This window comes from Protopterus annectens, chromosome 17.part0 (assembly GCF_019279795.1).
Source record: "Protopterus annectens isolate FY-2018-M chromosome 17.part0, PAN1.0, whole genome shotgun sequence".
NCBI classification, from domain to species: domain Eukaryota; kingdom Metazoa; phylum Chordata; order Ceratodontiformes; family Protopteridae; genus Protopterus; species Protopterus annectens.
In genome coordinates, this window is record NC_056751.1 from 670,561,519 (window position 1) to 670,582,318 (window position 20,800).

General features: G+C 40.5%; 1 protein-coding gene across 1 annotated transcript in view; it reads left to right on the forward strand.

Moving 5' to 3' along the window:
• The window catches only part of LOC122791270 (intelectin-1a-like), a 181,602-nt gene that overhangs the window by 150,093 nt on the left and 10,709 nt on the right, over positions 1–20,800 (forward strand). The window contains exon 7 of the mRNA XM_044058941.1: positions 10,578–10,681. Coding sequence (XP_043914876.1) covers positions 10,578–10,681 — 104 coding nt within the window. The remainder of the gene's footprint in view (positions 1–10,577; positions 10,682–20,800) is intronic.

Consider the following 20,800-nt stretch of genomic DNA (forward strand, 5'->3'; position numbering starts at 1 on the left):
CTTGGCTGTCTGACCCAGCCCTACTTGAAATGCTACACCCAAGGAAATCACCCCCCCCCCCCATGCCACATGCTCCAATCTCACTACCACAATTAACTGAACATGCTGGAGGGACAGGTTAATCTACCAGACTGCCCATACTCAAGCTTACCATGCATGTCAAGCAGAGCACCTCACTGGCCCTCTTCAAGATAAGTCTTGAGTGGATGGGCAACAAAGTTCACTCCTGGGATCATTCCAGTTGCCATACTGGATATGGGCACAACTAACATTGGCTGGCATGGTGCCTGGGCAATTTATTTGGGGCTAGGCTTGTAAAGAGTCCAGGGCCATTAGCCTAACACACACCTATGAACATGAACAGAGTAGGCATGTAGATATAACTTTTTTTACATCTTCCCTAAAGGTGCTAAAGAGCCATAATGGAATACGGTATGGCCTCTCGACTACTTGCAATTCTATGCCATGAAGTGGTGGCTGTGTCTCTACAGTTCACCACACACCCTCCCTGTTCTTGTTTTGGTGTTAATGTTGGTGGCTTTGGAATTGCCCCGCCCCTCTTGTAAATTTGTATTTGGATACCCCTGGGCCAATCTCATTTGCTCACTCAACTGAGTGCAGTGAGATCATTCTGACCATTTGGGAAGGACAACCCCTGTAGCCTCTTAATCCTGCTCCGATCCCTCCCTCAAAAAAATAAATAAGACTGCTACAGCAAGAGCAGCTGATTTATTTGCTGTTGTGTGTGTGCTGTTATCTGTTCAGTCACTCTTACTTATTACTGCTTGTTAGTAGCCTTCTAATTTACTGCCTTCTGCATTTGTTTTGTCATTTGTTAATTTAATTGCAAAATTATTTGCCATAATATTGCTACACAAGTGTGCTAGCCTGCACTGCAATTTGAATTGCATTTACTGCTGTTTTAGCTGTTTTTCTGGAAAGTTTCCTGTAACTAGTCTAGCCCAGATGCTGACTTGCTGTATTCAGGACTGTTGGTAAGCTTCTGAGCCCCCCAAGCCTTTTTGTGTTGGAAGGAAGCCTTCTAGCTTATCAGTGGGAGTGGTAAGCCTATCTACCATGGGAAGAATGGATTTTGGCCCACAAATTGTAATTCATTGGCCATTTGGGCAGTTTTTCCATCTTTCTACTTTCTGGTTTAAAAGCCTGCATGTGGTCCCCACCTTTCCTGTAACTAGTGTAGTCCAGGTACAGATTTGCTGTATCCAGGACTTAAGCTTCTGAGCCCCCCTCCCCCCAAGCACTTCTGTGTTGGAGGGAAGCCTTCTAGCTTATCAGTGGGAGTGGTAAGCATTAGGTAACCTATCTACCACAGGAGGAGTGGTTTCTGGCCCAGAAATTAGTTTATTGGCCGTTTGGGAAGCTTTTCCATCTTTCAACCTTCTGATTTAAACGCCTATGTTTGCATTTGTTTCCTGCCTTTCCTGTTACTAGTCTAGTCCAGGTACATAATTTGCTGTATTCTGGACTTGAGTCCCCCAGCCTTCCTGTGTTGCAGGGAAGCCTTCTAGCTGATCAATGGAGTGGTAAGCACTAGGTAGCCTATCCTCCATGGGAAGAGTGAGTTTTGGCCCAGAAATTTTAGTTTATTGGCCATTTGAGCAGTTTCCATCTTTCAACTTTCTGGTTTAAGACCACATTTGTGCTCATTTCCGATCTTTCCTGTAACCTACTGGGAAGCACTAGAAAGCCTTAAACTGTTACAAGCCTGCTAGCTTAGAAATACTTTGGAGTGATCATCAGTTATCTGTATTTTCTTGCTGAACCTAACTGTTTTCCATCTAAATGGAGATTTTCCAGCATTTATTGTGATTTAAGCTTTTTGTTTTTCACATATACTTGTTTGACTGCCTGCACTTTCATTTTGTTTAATTTGGCTACACACTGCCTGCACTTTCATTTTGTGTTTAATTTGGCTACACACTAAAGTGTGATAGCCTTTTCTGATAGTTTGTAGTCATTTAAAGCTGTTTTAAGTGTATTACTGTTTTTGCCTTGTCTTTTGTTTCCCACCTTTCTAAGCTAGTATAGTCCAGTTTTCAGGCTAGTGCTGAATTCAAGGCTGTTACAAGTTTGTTGCCCATACCTTACTTGGATAGAAGGAAGTTTCTCTGCTCACCTGTGAGAAAGGGGAGCTTTGAGCAGCCTATATGTCCCTGGAGGAGTGGTTCCAGCCCACAAGTTAGTTTTATTGGCCATTTTGGGCTAATTTCTCATTTCCCTGCTATAAAAACTGCATGGTTTTGTCCGCCGGTTAGGGTTAAATTATTTCTGACTCAGTGTCATCTTCAGTTTTTTTCCCTTGAAACTAGTCTAACTCAACTTAAGCACTCAAAGTATCCTACAGCCCAGCACTTGCTCAGACCTAATAGCAAACACTAATATACCCAGACACTTGATTGCCCAGCAGAGCAAGGCTCTTTATTCACCCCTCACCAGCCAAGTGCCGAAGCAGCTTACACTACTATTCAGGCATAACCAAAGGGCAATTTCAGGTGTACTCTCCAGTCCAGCTGGTGAATCTGGGTATCCTGAAGCAATGTTACAACTGCCTCATGTACAGAACTCTCTCTCCTACACTAACCTATGTGAGAGATGCAATTATACAGCCAAACTGGAGGCTAAGCTCTCCACCCAAGACTGGAACAGTCAAGAGCAGAAGGTTTAACACTTGCACCACACCTCCAGCCACACACAGACCTACTAAACCAGCACTGGCAAAAATTACACAAAATCATACTCGAGGCTCTAAATAAAAACCTGCAAAAGCATTGGAGACCTCCAAAGCAGACACCCAAACAACTGCACCTCCAGTCACAAACCAGACATCCACATAAAACACAGTGTGCCGCACAATCGCAGCCCTTAAGGCAAAATAACATACCTAACACTAGTATTAGGTGACTCTATAATTGGGTGACTGCTCTCTGATCATGTAGCCCAGGCTGGTATGAGCGTGAGTAGCATCCTGCCCTCACCAAGAATGATACCTCAGTATAAAGAAAAAATGATAAATTTCAACAATTGGATAAGCTTCTGGTGTCATTCAAAGGGGATCCAGTGTGTCAGCCTGGGACAACATGCTCAACAAGCTGCATTGCTTCGCTAGAGACTGCTTGTACCAGTCACCCCGTAAACAGCACAATTAAACTGTTATGCTACTCAGTGCTAGGAGTTTAAATCCAAAAAATGCACATGCTCGAAGCACTCTTCAGTATGGAGAACGTCTACATCTGTGCAGTAACTGAAACCTGGTTCAAGGCTCCAAGAGTGCACCCCAGCACTACCAGGCTACAACTCGTTTAGGCCACACAACACTGCCCAAAACACAAGGAGGGGGTGTATCCATATTCATCAAGGATACCTACACCTCTAGGTAAGTGGCACAGCATGATACCTCTGAGATCATGTGCAACTATCAGGCAAATCTGCAATGCAAATTGTGGCCTGGACCACCACTCCACCTTTCTGGAGACGCTAGAAAACGTAAGGTCCTACCGAACACCCTGGTATTGGGCAATTTCAATTACCCTGCCATTAACTGGGAAAAGGCCCAGCACTTCCTGGAATTCATCAACTTTATCAGTCAGAGGTGAAAACCTATTGGACCCTGGTCATCACCAACATGTGCGACACCAGAGGTCAACCCGTCACTGGTTAGAGCAGACCATAAACTAATCACTCTGGATGTCCACACCCCACCACCCTCCCCCAACTAAGGAAACCACAGTAAAAAACTTTTCTAAAGCAAACTTCACCTTAAGACAGAGGTGGTATGTTTCACAGCCCCTATGTTAAAGGATAATGCTGTCCAAGATGCAGAAACCTTTACAAATGCACTCTGAGCACCTACAAGGATGCATGGATCATGCCATCCCTAGCAAAACCAAGACTCACTCCTCTAAGAGAAGGAAACCAGTCTGGTGGACCCCTGCCATAAACAGGCTGAACAATAGGAGGAGGAAACTAGTTCAGAAAAAGCAAATCCCAAGAAGGAAGGGCATCCCTGATCAGTAAATCATCCAGGGCTAACTTCGAAAGAAAAATGGCCAAGGATTCAAAAGATAACTCTCCCCATAAGCCTGACTAGCCTGGTCTGCAAGGCTATGGAGTGCATCATCATGGAACACCTTAAAGACATTGGGAACCTCCAAACACTTAACCCGACCTAGTTCAGCTTTAAGGCTTTCAACACCATTCCCCACTTGGGTATTACAGAAAAACTCGCCAGCTTGAACATAAACACCTACGTCACGAGATTGCCAACTGGCTTAGACAGAACTTGCATTGTAAGAATAGCAGGCTCCAGGTCTGACTCTAAACCAGTCAGAAGTGTCTTGCAAGGCTCTGTCCTGGGACCCCTACTGTTTGGCATATACTTAGCCATAGTCCTCCTGTGTTTGCCTGTACTTCTAACAAAATTTGCTGATGACTGCAAACTAGGAGCCATTATGGACTCTCTGGCTGACCAAAAGGGCCTTACTGAGACAGACACCTGATGTCAAAGTCATGGTCTCAAGCTAAATGCCAAAAAATGCAGCCATTCCATTTGGGAAAAACAAAACACCCACAAATTACCACATAGGTGGCAGCCCCCTTAATACAGAAGAGGTAACTAGATCTGGGGACCCAGGTAGATAATCTCTCCTTTGACAATCATATTGCCAAAGTAGTTAGGAATTCTTATGTGGCCCATCTAATTACTAAAGAGTTGGCATCTAGAAATAGAGGTTATAGTGCCCCTCTACTCTCCCTCATCAGGCCCATCATAAGAGTACAATGCCCCATTTGGGATGTACCTCACAAGACACTTCCAATAGCTGGAAAGACCGTTCCTCACCAAAAGGATTACTGGCCTTAACATGTCCTATGCAACCCACCTGAAAACTCTGGCTGTACTCAGTGGCTTATCGCTTAATCAGAGGTGATCTCTGCCTGACTTACAAACCCATGTCCAACTCAGAATTGATGGACATGCTCCACCTAAAGAAATCCAAGTCACTGAGCTATGCGCTGTAGTGAGCTAAACCTCGCCACAGCAATAAATAGAATATGCTGGAGGGATAGATTCCTGTCAGACTCCCCATGCTTTGGAACAACATTCCAAACTACATTAGGCAAAGCCCCTCACTAACACTCGAAGAGAAACCTTGAAGAGTGGATGGGTAACAGAAAATACACCCCTGGGGTCACTTCATTGGCTCTGCTTGACAGAGGATCAGTTAATGGGGTGGCGAAAGCCAACACACTCTGGCTAGGCTTATAAACGCCCTTAGGGCTATCTGCCCATGAACTATACCATGCATTTGTGCATGTTTATATGATGGCATCCCAACATGTCATGTTGCCTTGGTGCCCACTGTTTTTATGTGATGGCAGAAACAGATGTTCACGCAAATGTTACCATATGACCTGTTACATTGCCATGGCTTCTGAATGCAGTAAATGTTGCAGAGCTCCAGGATGGTGTGCTAAGGATGAACTTTGCAGGCACCACTTCAATGACTTGAAGCACACCTTGACCTTTTGTGCTAATTGAGAGGTCAGGGAGGATACTGATGAGCGTATAACATTTTATAACCTACTTAAAGGGCAATTGCAGGGCATATACTTCATGTAAATATTTTCAATCTAACATTTTTCTATTAGTATGTTTCCGTTACTACTGACATGCACAGACTACAGGAAAATGTGCCGCTGGACACCTGCACTGTCCATGTGGGTAAAGGTGCTGTCTCACCAAGTTAGTGTGTAAGGTACTAGGTCTATTAAGACAGGAATGTGCCTGGCTTTGCTTGACCTTCCAAGATGCCAAGTTCCATTCTCTGCCACACCTGTGTATGTGATCACCCACAATTTTGAGTAAACTGCACCAACCTTGCTAGTCCTATACTGTGGATTTTTCACTTTCCTTGAATTCGGCATGCAGCACCTCAGGAAAGGCCCAGAGCATGTGCCACTTGTACATGGCATAGCATGCTAACTTTATGCATACTGTGATTTGTACTGATGGCTGGCATATGCAATACTTGAGCCACATGCTAACTGTTCTTATTACTGCATCTCCTGGCAAGGTCTACATGTCCTGTGACATCTGTACAGTTGGTAATGTCCAGCATGCCTTCGTTGTACTTCCTCCATAAAACGCAACAGTAGGAAATCCCTCCACACTTTCCATGGCCCCTGCTTGCCTGTATTGTATCATCTGCATTGTACTCCCACAAACATACCATGGGCATAGGCAAGATAAATATCCTAATGTCCTGTGACCCTTTCCCTGGTATTCCATCTTACCCCGAAATCTACTTCAGATATAATCTCCAAATTATATAAAAAACACATTCACCAGCACCTCTATTTCAAAACGGCGATCTGGTACCTTGGCAATTCACCTTCATGGATCACAATGCATTCACATTTCTAGCAGACATATATACACCCTCTCCAAATCACATACAGCTGTCATTAATTAGCTAATTATGTATTACTGATTTTAATCTCAAGTACAAAATTACAAAAATACAAGCATAAATATGGAATGTCGAATAATAAAGTATTTAAATACCCAATTCTTGATTTCAAACCAAAGGGCTTTAAGGTCTTAAACTTTAGGATCATTCTAGTTGCAAACTCAAGCAATTTGCTCCCATAATCCCCCCCCCCCCCCCGTAGACAAAAAGGGCTTACCAAGCACCCAATTTTAAACTGCTAGGGGAATCTGCATCATGGAAATGTTGGGCAACAGGACTGATTATTATGGGTCCTAATATCTCTTAAATGCTCTAGAACCAGAGTCCTAACCATACGCATGGTTTGTCCTATATACCAAACATCAGTGCAACAGCCCAGGATGTATATCACCCCTGTCGATCTGCAGTTAAAGTAAAACCCTAGGAACAAATATTTTGCCATTAATGAGATTTAAATTCATAACCCTGTAACAAATACTACAATGACCACATGAAAGTGGCAAAAGGCAAAAAATTGTTCCCTTTAACAAAATTATGATTTAATAATTCTTTTAAATTCTTCCCCCTCTTAAAAGAAAAGATATGTTCAGGAAACAAATGACTTATGGTTTCATCCTCACAATATGCCGATATTTTCTCTATCCCAATTTTCTGACTAGAAAACTGAGAATCTTGTGACATGAGCTTTTTATCATCCATGTCTTTTTTGTCATGCATTCTACCCTCAGATTTATTATTCATAACTGGCATATATGAATATGAATGTAAACCATCATTAAGGTCCCCAAGTACTTTACATTTGCATCCCAGAGTCTCATCATAACCTCTTTCTCTCAACCTTAACAAAACTTTATCCAACTCTAACTCTTTCGTTTCTGTCACTAGTATGATCATAAATTCTTTTAAATTCACCAAATGGTAAAGAATTTAATAAATGTCCAGGATGCATACTAGTGGCATGTAGGAACATATTAACTGAAGTTGGTTTTCTATATGGTCTAAAACCAACAAATTCACCATTATATAAAGTTATATCCAAAAAGTTAATACATTCCCTACTTGACTCATAAGAAAAGGTTAAACCATGCTCATTAAGAATTTCAAAATCAAAAAAATCATTAACCTCACCTTTACAGATAAGAATGAGGTCATCTGTGAAACACTTGTATAGTACATTATTCTTAAAAAAAAAAAATAGTGGGATAATTTCCTTTCAAAAAAACCCATATATAATGGCATATGAGAGCGCAAAAGCAGCCCCCATAGCCGTACCTTTTAACTGCAGAAAAAACTATTAAAAGAAAAATTGAGTCAAACAGAATTCAAGCAAATCAAAAAGGTGGTCCTAGGCCCATCACCCAGCATCTCCATTACAGATTCCAAACCCCATCCAAGACTAATTCGTATAGAAAGATTTTACATCAATAGTAACCCAATAGTCATCATTTTGCCATCTGTTAGACACCAGTAATCAAATACTGAGCATTAGAAATGTGCGCTACAACCTTCTTTAAATATGCTTTTAAGTGAAAATCCAAAAAGATGTTTGTTTAAAAAGGAACCCACCCCTGACACTAGGCCTACCCGGGGGGTTATGTAGGCACTTATGCACTTTAACAAAATAGGAATTGTAGGTCTTTTAATGTACAATTTACATACATCCTTGTGATCAAAGAAACCAAGATGTTCCCCTAGAAAGCCAAAAGTTCATCCTATTCCACTACTGGGTCCCCTGCTAAACGTTTATACTCTGCATTATTCAGCAAATCAACTACCATTTCACAATTTTGTTTAGTATAACCCAATTGCCACCTTTATCAGCACATTTAAATATGAACTCAGTCTTCTGTTTTTCAAGGCTCTTCAAAGCAAGACACTCATTTTTACTCAAATTATAACACTTCCTTTTCCTAAAATTCAGCAAGTGTCCAACAAAATCTTTAAAAATAGAGATGGCAGACACATTAATATTGGGTACAAATTTTTTATCAGTTGCCACATGGGGTAATGTTAGCTTCCCATATCCAGTATGATAGCAACTAGAATTATCCATTCTCATTCAAACAAAATTCAGCATCATAATCCTATACTGACATATTTAATCCTCATCAAGATCATTATTTAGAGATTAAATAAACATTCTTAGCGGCATTTTTATGAAAGTAAACTTTCAAATACAATTTTCTACTAAATGCTTTTAACTCTAAATATAGATCAGCAAAAGGGAAATACATGGGTACAAATTTGCTGCCCTTTAGAAACACAGCTTTCATATCATTAGGTTCAAATCAGATAAATTCACAAGATAAAGTCCGTACATTGTACTCATCTGTTCATCATTTAAAACCATTTCTTCCATTTCTGCCATTTCTCCCTCTGTTAGATTTACTAGCCTGAAAGGAATGATCAGTTGTAGGAGAGACTCCATTAGCACTCAGTCTCCAAGGCTGAAGAATCAGCAAATGTTACATTTTTTGAAACATTTCTCCAAATTATCATTACATGCCCAACAGCTTTTATATTTCTATACATGTGCAGACACAGTTTGTTTTTCTCACTGTCATTTTTATATTTGTGAGGTTTGCTGTTTTTACTTTGCATGTATGCTACTGTTTTATGCTGACTTCCACAGTTGTCTGTGGCAGAAGTTATCAAACCACTGACCTGCCCCACCATCTACTGCTGGTTCTCCAGAAACCTCTAGGCCTGTCTGGGGGGATCTAGATCCTCTAGAATGTATGGGATGATCTGGAGGGTTCCACTATGGCCTCTGATCACCAAGATAGGGGGGGGAGGAGGTAGTGATGGGGTAGACTGGAGGAGGACATCCACACTGGCCACCTTGAGGAAATGTCCTGGTGTAACCACTGCTTGGCCCTGCCCAGCATGCCAATTGCAGGACCCAGCCAGTAGGGCAGTTGTGGAGGGACTGACTTGTTTAGGTATCACTTTATTTTCTATCCCACTCACATTTGTGGAGGCTGCCCTGGGTAATGTGAAAGGGAGACATTACTTAACTCTATCCCCTATCATGGTGTTTCAGCCCCCTCCCCTGTTTGTAGTCCAGTTCTCCCCATCAAGTAATGTCTTCTCTCGGTCTCCATTGTGTTCCTTTTGTCAGCACTTCCATGATTTCATTTTTTTTGTTTGCCTGTCTCCTCCATCTCCCTATACCCTCTCTGTCCACATCATCCCCTTACTACTTTCTCCCCATGCTCTCCTTTAAAAAAATATCTCCCACACCTTTTCTTTCCAACTGCCATCTGTCTTTCCTTCCTCATGTCCTTTGTCCTTTGGGATCCTCTTCTTGCCCTTCTCCCTTTTTGAACGTCATGTACATCAATGACCTCCCCATTTAGAGGGACATTGCTGAAGGGTCTCCCAGCATTCCTAGTGCTGTGAAGGTGAGTGTGAACTCTCGTATAGATTTTTCATGCATGCTACAGGGATTCTCATTTCTTGTGACATAGCCTGTAAAAATGGAGGCACATGACATCACCAGCAGACTCCTTACTCATGCAAACTGCCTCCAACTACATTGTTTCTGACTACATCACACAACTTCATCTGTGAGTTAGCCATGGTGTGACCAAGTAAATGTTTCCTGAATTCCAACGCTGTCTTGAATGGCAAATTTACCATCACCCCTAATGTATTCATATAACTTTGGTGAACATGAATTAGAATTTTTATTTGAGTTAAAAGCTTAAATGGGAGCAAACTGCAGCATTTACTAGCAGGTCGTACGGGAGCAAATTGCAGCATTTACTAGCAGGTCTGGTCTTTATCTCTCTACTTTAATCTGCAAGGCAAATCTGTGCTGAAGACTGCTGGTTAGGCCAATTAGTCTTTCTCATCTACATGGCCAGGTGCATGAGCACAGCTATTTAGTAACTGATTTTAAAGCCACAGAAATGAATCCCTTTGCATGAATTTCTTTTATAAAACATTTATGGTTTCTTTGGGTTGTATTACTATGTTAAAAGTAACACATTTGAATGTCTTCTTTCAGGAAGTAAAGTTTTAATATCAATAGCAAAAACATATTAACCTTTCTCTTAGCATAACATTTTGTTGGTTTTGTCTTAGATGAGTTTACTGCTGGTTACGTCCAATTTCGTGTTTTCAACACTGAGAAGGCTGCCTTGGCAATGTGTTCAGGAATCAAAGTAACAAAATGCAATTCAGAACATGTAAGTACCAAACAGGGTGAGCTAAGAATGTAAAATGAGAGAAAGTAAAAATATGCTTGATGCAATTCAGAACATGTAAGTACCAAACGGTGAGATGTTTTAAGATTGTAAAAATGTAAAATGTGAGAAATGATGTCCAGCTAATTTAACTGATAGCTAAGATTGCCACTGGAAGGTGGTACTGAAGGGTCTGCATTACAGTACTTCATTTGAGATACAAAAGCCTAGTCTACACTGTATGTGCATTTATAACTCCATCCATTCTGATCTTCCCCCTACTGTTTGCATGTACCATGTTCCTTTGAATATCCCTCTGGGCTCCCCCTGTGCCACTCCTTGTCCATTTCATGGATCCATCTCCAAGTATTTTCAAATTCCGAGAGTAGATGGCCCATGCGACCTGCTGTCTGTTCCCCTTTCTCTTCATTCTTGTTTAATGATCCCTACATATTTTCTTCCCATGACATTGTATACCCACATCATGCCTGCCTGTCTATTCTCATCTGTATTGAGAACATCATTAGCTCTAGTCCTAGACTCTAGCCATATGCTTTATTTTCTATCCTAATCTCCTTTCTATCTTTCCTCTAGAGCCTTTCCAGAAGCCTGATATCATTTTCCGTATGACACCCTCCTGAGGTTATAATTGCTGTATGCAGTTGTGGATTGGTGCAGGATGAGTTCAGTGGAAGCATTGCCTCTTCACTTCTGGAGTTCATCTCCCAGTATATACCCCTCTGCATTCATTTTGTTGCTGCCAGCCTTCCTTTCTGTTCTTGGTGGTCCAGTCCAGATGTTCAACACCCTTGTATCCCCTTCCTGCTCTTAGTCAGTTCCACTCACCACAGCTGGTGCTTCACAACAGGGTTATTTCTGTCCAAGTGCTGGACTTTGCCTTTATTTGTATCGAAGCTGAACTGTCACCTTCCTGCCCACTTGGTCAACATTTCCAAACCCTCCCTTAGGTGCAGTAGTGATAAATCAAATACATCATTCTTACATCCGCAGAGTAATTCTGTCCTCTGCTACCTCAAATATGGTTGAAATGCAAAGTATAGGAGATGGGATTGACCCCTGCAATAGTCCACTAGTCACATTCCTATCCCACCACACCATCCAGTTAACTACCTATATTAGTAGGTCAGCTTTACTGAATTCCATGTAGACCAACTGGACTAAATATGCCCGATAACTCCTTGTAGCTGTAAGCCCATGTTGGTTGCGGTCAAATCTCCACATGTAAGGACAATACACTTGTAGACCTCCAATTTTGCAACATGTCTGTGTTGGTCAGTGGTCTGTCAGATCTGCCAGCACACTAGCCAGTTTTCTGAGGAATCTAGAAGGCAGACTGTTCCTTACAATTCATTCTCCCCAAAGGCATGATCACTTAGTTTTGCCTTCATCTGGGCAGCCACAGCCTTCTGGTCTTGATTCTAGACCACATCTAGAACCCTATCCTTTCTAGTATAGTCCTGCACCACCTAGCTAAACCTCCACCAGCAATCTGAGTCAACTTCTGCTGCCTCCACTTTGGAACTTGGAATCAATCTGCCCTGGTATAATCCGATCCCTCATGAGTATTACCCTGTGTTCCCTATCCTTTTTCTCTCCATTTCTTCAGTGATGTGCTGTATCACTCCACCAGATTTCTCCCATGTCTAACTTGCCTGGTCACTTGTTTTGGCAGTTAATCCCATAAACGCAATGTAGGTTCTGAACTTCTTTCGCCTCTATAGCTCCATTTGATTTCTTTATGTAGATTTACTCAATCTGTCATTCTTGACAACTATAACATTAATGTCCCACCCCATATAACATTTATGTCCCACCCCATCTTGCCATGGTCAGTCATCCTAGTCTGGGATTTAAATCTTAAGTTTACTGCTCATTTTTTTGACAAAGCTGTAACGCCCTAGTAATAGCATCATGACAGACTCTCTTGAAGCTTGCAGTGAAAATTCAAGAGGAATGCTGTTTCCTTGCTTCCAAATCTTCCCAGCAATTTGTCTATTAAATGAGGATTGAATTAGAAACAAGTTGACTGTCCAAAGTGAGATTCATTGACTTAAGTATTCTTCAACTCCACTACTATTGTAAACATTTGGCATTTGGCAAAGTGAATAAACCCTTGTGTGATGTGTTGTGACATTGGAATCTCTATTTGGTTTGGGAGATAGTGAGGAGATTGATATCAAAGGAGTGTTCCTCAGTCGCCTTCTCTGAATGCTACATCACAAAGGGTTTGAATATGACCTGAATCTTGAGAAATCTGATTTTAGTCAACTAAGATACCTCCTTGAACTGTCTGAGTAAATTATGTATGATCAGTCAAATGGAGTACCAGTGAAAGTGAAACCTTTACAGACTTGCTGAAAGATCCAGTATGTCGTGTGGATGTTTTCTAACAAAGACGTGTTATCCATGGCATTCTAAGGCAGATGTTGCTCCAGAGAATAGAGCATCTCTTACTTGATGGTAATACCAAGTAATACCAAGCAAATTATCTGATTTACCAAGTGAAACTTTGTAAGGAAATGGTCAGTTTGAACTTTTGTAACTTTGCCTTGAAAGACCATTTCAGTTGATGTAAAACAATTCTAGGCTGTCATGCCTATTTTGTAAGTAAGAATAAACCTAGCATAACTTCAGTTGCTGTGGAGTTCACCCACTTGTAGTAAAGGCTCTAAAACAGAGCTTTACAGGTTCAAATCTTGTCATATCATGCCATTTGTCATATCTGCAAGAGATTCTCAGACCTGCTTTCCCAAGACTACACAGCACAAGGTAAATGGAATACATGAAATGTTTGTTCTGTATTTCATACTTTCCTTATGCACCATGGCATGTGCCTCCTGTGCTATATGGCATTTTTCCTAATTGTTTTTATGTAACTCAGTTTTTGCGTATTCCTTTATGAAGCAGTATTGCCAACATAGTTTTTCTTAATTTTCACACAGATGCTAATGAACACCTACTGAAAATGGGAAAACAATATAGTAAATTTGCTGTCTTAGTGTAAGCACAGATCTTTTTTCAATCCTGAAATACAGCAAAACTCAAAACTACATAAACTGTAAACCATTAACCTAAAGGAGTGACTGTTCCTAATGTTGCATTGATCTTTTAGCCTACAGTGTGCACTGATGTAGAAATATGACTTCACCATTATTTTTAGCGGTGATATGACATTCTTGTATCTGTAACAAAACTACTTTACAAGCTATATTTGCTGCATTTAAATAAGGCACTGGTCTCCTGCTGTTTTACCTGACATACTATAAGATAGGTCTGTTAACTAGATTGTGTGGTCTTGCACTTGGGCTCCAAACCAGCCATTTTACGTTTTTTTTTCTGCAGTGTTGTAGCATGTGTGCTGATCTAAACCTATCTGAGATTGCTGATGGAAAGCTTATTGTGTGCTTTTTCTGATTGCTAGAGAATAAATCTTGCATTTGTGCAAAGCTGATCTCTGTACAGATACAAATGCCTTGAAGACAAATTTCCCTCTAGTAACTCGGTGAAACCACATCCATCCTCTGCTCTAGGAGCAACCAAGTTGTGTGCTGAGCAGCATCACTGTTAACCTTGGACTAAATAATGTAGTTCCCACTCAATCTCAGTGCTGCCATTCCTTTCCCTGATAAAACCCTCAATAAGAATCTGATAACATGGATAGGCAGTTTATTGCCATCTGTGTACCCAGTCTGATGGGACATGAGCATCCTGAGGTCATGTAGCAATTGTAACATTGTCTCGCGTATACAAACAACTTAATCTTGAAAAATGTAGTTGTACTAGGAAAATGGAGGCAAGACTCTCAGACAAATCAAATGCCAGACAGGTTATACTACATTGCGCACTAAGAATTTGAAAACGCTATGTTGCTCACTAGTAACTTGCCAAAAACTCAGAGATAAGGTTGCAACAAGGAAGATGAATATCAAAGTGCCTAAGGTGTGAGAAAATGATTTGGGGGAGCTCCAGGGACATCACCCCAAGAAATTTTTGTATTAGTTATAAAAATGCATGTTTTGCAGCAATTTTGTGACAGTTTTGTAGCATGCAAAACTGTTGCATGCTTCTATCAAATTACTTGTGCTTATTTGGATTGGATATCTGGTATTCTAGAAACAACAAACTAAGCCCATACTAAAATCTACCATGGCAATTGAACGGATCCAGGAAAGTGGCGTAACAGCAACTTCAGACATTAACCACTTACTACTATACTACTATAGTCAAAATTAAAGCATTCTCTAATTCACAGTACAAGCAGGAAATAGCAAACTGTTCTGCATATTGCACCAAGATTGAAAAAAAACAGTAATGGCAGTAGATCAACTGCTAGCAACAACTATACATGCAGAGAACCGCAAACAGAACTACAGGCAAAAATACTAGCCCTAATAGCATTGCAGAGAACCACACAACAGTGAAAAAATGCTAGCCCCAATAGCATTGGGTAAGACTTTCTTTAGTATGTATGGTTTTACTCTATCCGGCACTTTCTGCAGTATTTCTTGCTGTGCTCTGCTGATAGCAGCTTATGCAAAACAAATTTGTAAAACTCACTGCAGGTCTTGCTGTAATTTACGAAAACCTGCAGTTTGGTTTTCACCAAAGCAACAGTGGCTGTTCTATTCCAAACTCCAATTAGTGTACATAAAAGAACAGTTTCCAGAAAGGCATTGTCCTGGGCAATGACTATGCATTTGTCACATGATGGTGGTAGTGAAATTGGTAACACTGCTTGTCAACTTTCTTTAGCCATGCATAATTCATTGTACAGTGCGCTCAAGTAAACTTTCTCAAATAAGCCCATGGCAGCGCCTGCAGTTTTTACATGTCGCTCCACAAACCCCCAAAATTTAAACAAGTGAATTACTGCAATAGCGATTCCATCTTCTGACTCTTGCGTCACTTGTTCAGGTATGTCAAACACTTCTTGAGAGGAGTGCAAAAAATTTTACATGATAGATGCCTGGAATGGCTACATATCTTTTTTTTCAAGAACATCATGTGTTGGAACCAAAAAACTATTTCATTCAATTTTTGCTGTAAAGACTTGCATTACCAGAAACCTCAAGGAATGTAAAATCTTCCCACTTCAATTTCTGAACAGATAATTCAAAAAACACTGCAGATATTTTGCACAAAGCATAAGTAAGCTTTCTTGATGGTCTTCACAGATTCCTGATAGTGTCATCTTCTATGCTCTGATTTGTATGAACTTGGTGCATTCACTGTCTAGAGAAACAAAATTTAAGATTCCAATAACCCATTGACAGTGGGACCCAGACACAGCTGTCTGCTTGGTACATGGCTCAATTCATGGTACTTTCTACAAATTCAGAAAAGCTTCTGCAGGTTCATTCTGTGGTTCACTGATGTGCTGATGTCACTATAAACAGACATCCCTATTTCATCAGTCCAATTTCACAATTACTTCAGCACATTGTGAATCGTGTGTTGTGGGTAGGTTTGATCGTGTAATTTCTTTTCATCAACTCTGAAGACTGACAGCTTGTGCCTGTAATTGACACTGGCATTGACTGAATACAATGTGCACTTTGTGAAGACATCGTCAGCCAGGAGCTGAAACTTCATGTTCCCTACAGAAGTAGAATGTTTAAGCTCAGTCAGTTTTTTTGTTAAAGCCAGTTTCTGCAGTAAAATACTAGACACTAACATCTTGCAGTGCTTCAAATTTGATGCATCTGTTACCGAATCTCAATGTGGTATAATTGACTGAACTGACTTCAGAGTGAAGACCCCAATCATCAATGTCTGCTTTAGTGTGACCACAGGTCATCTTATTGCAGATGACCGAGTCTGGCACTAAGCTCTGTCACTGGCTGTATCCATAGTTTGCAGAATTGTAAGAAATGTGATGGCACAGTGTGATAGATCCTTACCAATTCTGCTGCCATTGTGTCCAACTCCATTTAATGCTGCTCTCTTAAAAATGGTCTGGCAGCAGATTTCATGGAAAGGTGTGCTTTTCTGGGAGTCTGCAAGTCACTTTTTCTCCCCCCACTGTATGCCACTGTAAAAAAAAAAAAAAAAAAAAAATACCATGAGCAGCAAACATGTTGCCCTGGACTGCTTAACACCATGGGAAAATAGTTTGCCATTTGACAAAACTGACATTCTATAGCTTTCTCAGCCTTTTCCTTGGGCTGCAGTCCTGGTCTAAATCACTATCCATGTTTGCATTGCCTTTGCTCATATCTAAGCATACAGCACTCAACAAAATGCATGAAAATAAACAAGACTCGAACAAGGAATAAAATAAGATTTATTAAATTAAAATCAACTTGAAATATCTAAAGAATGTGGTAAGCGCTTTCATCTGCATTAGCAGACATCAGACCACTAAACAGCAGAAATGGAAACATTTAATATTTTGGTGCCAAATCCATTCAAGTCAAACAGCTGACATCCACTTAAAGTGCTAGTGCATATATCTTGTGAATACAGTTTTCACAGTAAAATCGATACGCATCAAAAGGTGTATACTCAACTTGATAAGATCCATAACTAAAAACACAAAGTGCACAATAATACCCACTACCATAAAATATATAAAGATATAAAATTTGTATAAATTATGCAAATTAAAAATATATAAAACTATATATATATATATATATATATATATATATATATATATATATATATATATATATATATATATATATATATATATATATATATATATATATATATATATATATATATATATATATATATATGAAACAACTGTGCTGTTTTAGACTCAGTAATTTACTAGGCATATTTCACTGAGGGGAACTTAAAACAAGAGGTATAAAATACTAACACTAAATATATCACTAATCTCAAATCCAAAGAAATACATACTATGTTAGAAACCTGGGTGGAAACTCCCAGATATGCTCAGAGTTCGTCCAAAATGACAAATACACTGAACCCACTGACATTGCCATCATTCTGGCAGATAGTTTCAGTGCAAATTTCTCCTCCCCCTCCCCCCCAAAAGGAGAAATAACTATCCCAGCAGAGTGTAGCCTCCCTAACATCTCAGATGCCCAGGTGAGAGCCGCCCTCTCTAAAGCTAAAAACACAGCATCAGTGGGACCGGACGGTGTCCCGGGCTGTGTGCTATATGAACTCCAAGAGGAACTAAACCCAAACATAAGGCTGCTGTTTAATCTTAGCCTTACTACAGGATACGTACCCAAAGAGTGGCGTACGGCAACAGTGGTCCCACTTCACAAAGGCGGTGCTTCTACGGACCCTGGAAATTACCGTCCCATAAGCTTGATGAGCCTGGTCTGCAAAGCTATGGAGGATCATTATGGAACTCGTAAAAGACATTGGGGACCTACAGACATTGGATCCTACCCAATTTGGCTTTGTCAAGGGCAGATCCTGCCTTTTTAACTTGGTCGACTTTTTTGAAACTGTAAGGCCATTGATGAAGGTAAGGCAGTTCACACAGCCTACCTTGACCTTGCAAAAGCCTTTGACACAATACCACACTCGGGCATCATAGACAAACTCACCAGCTTACGAGATGGGTTGCAAACTGGCTCAAGGACAGAACCCACAGGGTCAGAGTTGCTGGAGTTATGTCAGACTCTAAGCCAGTCACAAGTGGTGTCCCACAGGGCTCAGTCCTGGGACCCGTCTTGTTTGGCATTTATTTTTCCGAGGTACAGGCAAACATAGGTGGATTGTGGCTGACAAAGTTTGCAGATGACTGCAAACTGGGCACCATAATTGATACTCCAGCGGACACAAACATCCTTCAGAGAGGACTCATAGAAATGGATAATTGGTGCCAGAGCCATGGCCTTAAGCTTAATGCCAAAAAATGTATAGTCATACCCTTTGGGAAAAACAAGGTACCCAGAAATTACCACATAGGTGGTAATCCATTAAGTACGGAAGAGGTAATCAGGGACCTAGGGACCCAGGTTGACTAACCTCTCATTTGACACTCACATTGCCAAAGTGGTTAGGAAGACCTTCTATATTGCCCACCTTATGAAGGGTTTCACATCTAGATCAAGAGAGGTCATTGTGCCCCTGTACTCATCTCTTAGGCCAATGATTGAGTACAATGCCCCATTTGGGATGTATCTCACCCGACACCTGCAGCAGTTGGAAAGACCCCAAAAGTTCCTCACCAAGAGGATAAAGGGTCTTAAACATATGTCATATGCTGCCCGACTGAAGAAACTCCAGCTCTATTCAGTCGCATACCACCTACTCAGAGGTGAACCTGTGCCTAACGTACAAGGCCATGTCCAATCCAGAATTAATGGACATGCTCCACCTCAAAAAATCCAAATCCATCAGAGCCACAAGAGCAAGAGACTTAAACCTCAACACAGAAATAAATAAGACATGCTGGAGGGACAGATTCATAACCCAGAGGCTCCCTACACTCTAACAGAATCCCAATCCATGTTAGGCAGAGCCCCTCACTAACTCTATTCAAGAGAAGTCTTGACGAGTGGATGGGAGATCGTAGGTTTACCCCGGGGGTCATCTCTGTCACTGCTAGACAGAGGTACAGTAAACTAAACCTTAAATGGGCATAGTATTCTCATCCTAAGGGGTGGTGAAAGCCACACACTCTGGCTAGGCTTATAAATGCCCTAGGGCAGATAGCCTAGTACGAACCTATGAAATACATAAATGGTTCACATCAAATGAAATTACACACAAAAAACATTCAACTTATAATAGTTGCAATAAGGGTTTGAAATAAAATTAATACCTGGGAACTTTGTGGCATTAGTCTTCATCTGCCACATACTTTTACCTCCTCATGGGGACCTAACTACATGATCAATTATGGCAAATCCAAAAACGTGTCACCGTACACTTTAAAGCATTATTGGTGTCTCGGACCTTAATCCCATACATATGTTCATAAATCCGCTTCCTTAATTGCCTTTCAGTTTTCCCAATATAGAATGCTGTACAGGATGCACATTTTGCAAGATATATTATATTAGTACTATGACTGTTCCCTTTTTAAACTTAATATAGGTCCTGTTGATGTCATCCAATTTACATCCCCTATTATCGTTTATAGCAAAATATTGTCTACAGGAACCACATTTTTTGGTGGAGGCATCCTGCTTCAGAGTTCTGGTTATTTTTAGCGCGCTCCAACATCTTTTTATATTTAATCCCAAATTATGTGTTTTTAGTTATGGAGCTTATCAAGTTGAGTATGCACCTTTTGATGCATATCGATTTTACTGAAACTAAACTGTATTCACAAGATATATGCACTGGCACTTTAAGTGGATGTCAGCTGTTTGAATTTTGAATGGATTTGGCGCCAAAATGTTAAATGTTTCCATTTCTGCTGTTTAGTGGTCTGAAGTCTGCTAATGCAGATGAAAGCGCTTACCACGTTCTTTAGATATTTGATTTTAATTTAATAAATCTTATTTTATTCCTTGTTATGAGTCCTGTTCACTGTTTGACTGGTTAACCTAGCAGAGACGGATCGCTGTCTGTTTGATTCAGGTGTTTTGAGTCTGTTGTGGAGTGGATGAAAATAAACAAGACAAACCGTAAACAGAAGCTTTAATGTTCAACAAAAAACAGTAACCTCAAATCAAAAATGAATTACTGGTATTTACAGCATGTCTTGAATAGTCAGCATAGGTCCCGCACCTCTTAAAGGGCCAATGTGGAATATAAACCCTAGCACTGTGATAAATAGTAAAAATGTGGAACACCCTATTCACACTGCCAAAATGTACCATTTCTGTGCAACCTGGCTGAAATAGTCCTCAACAGTAATTGGTATTAAGCAGCCAATTCACAGGCCAATTACCTAGTCTGACTTTAATCAAATGTCCAAACTAGATCTGCAGGAACAATTCATACATTGCAATCGCTAGCACTATTTCTACTTGGCAGAAAATGACTGACCTCAACTATTTAAACAAAGCTTGTACTAGATATTCCAACCACTCCACATCGCAGCTCCTTTATCATTTAAACCTGTGAAGTTAATGACTGGTCTGGAGACAACCTACCCAGTCACTTTCCCAGTAATCAAATGTCAACAAATATGTAAATACTAAACTTACTAAGTCCAAT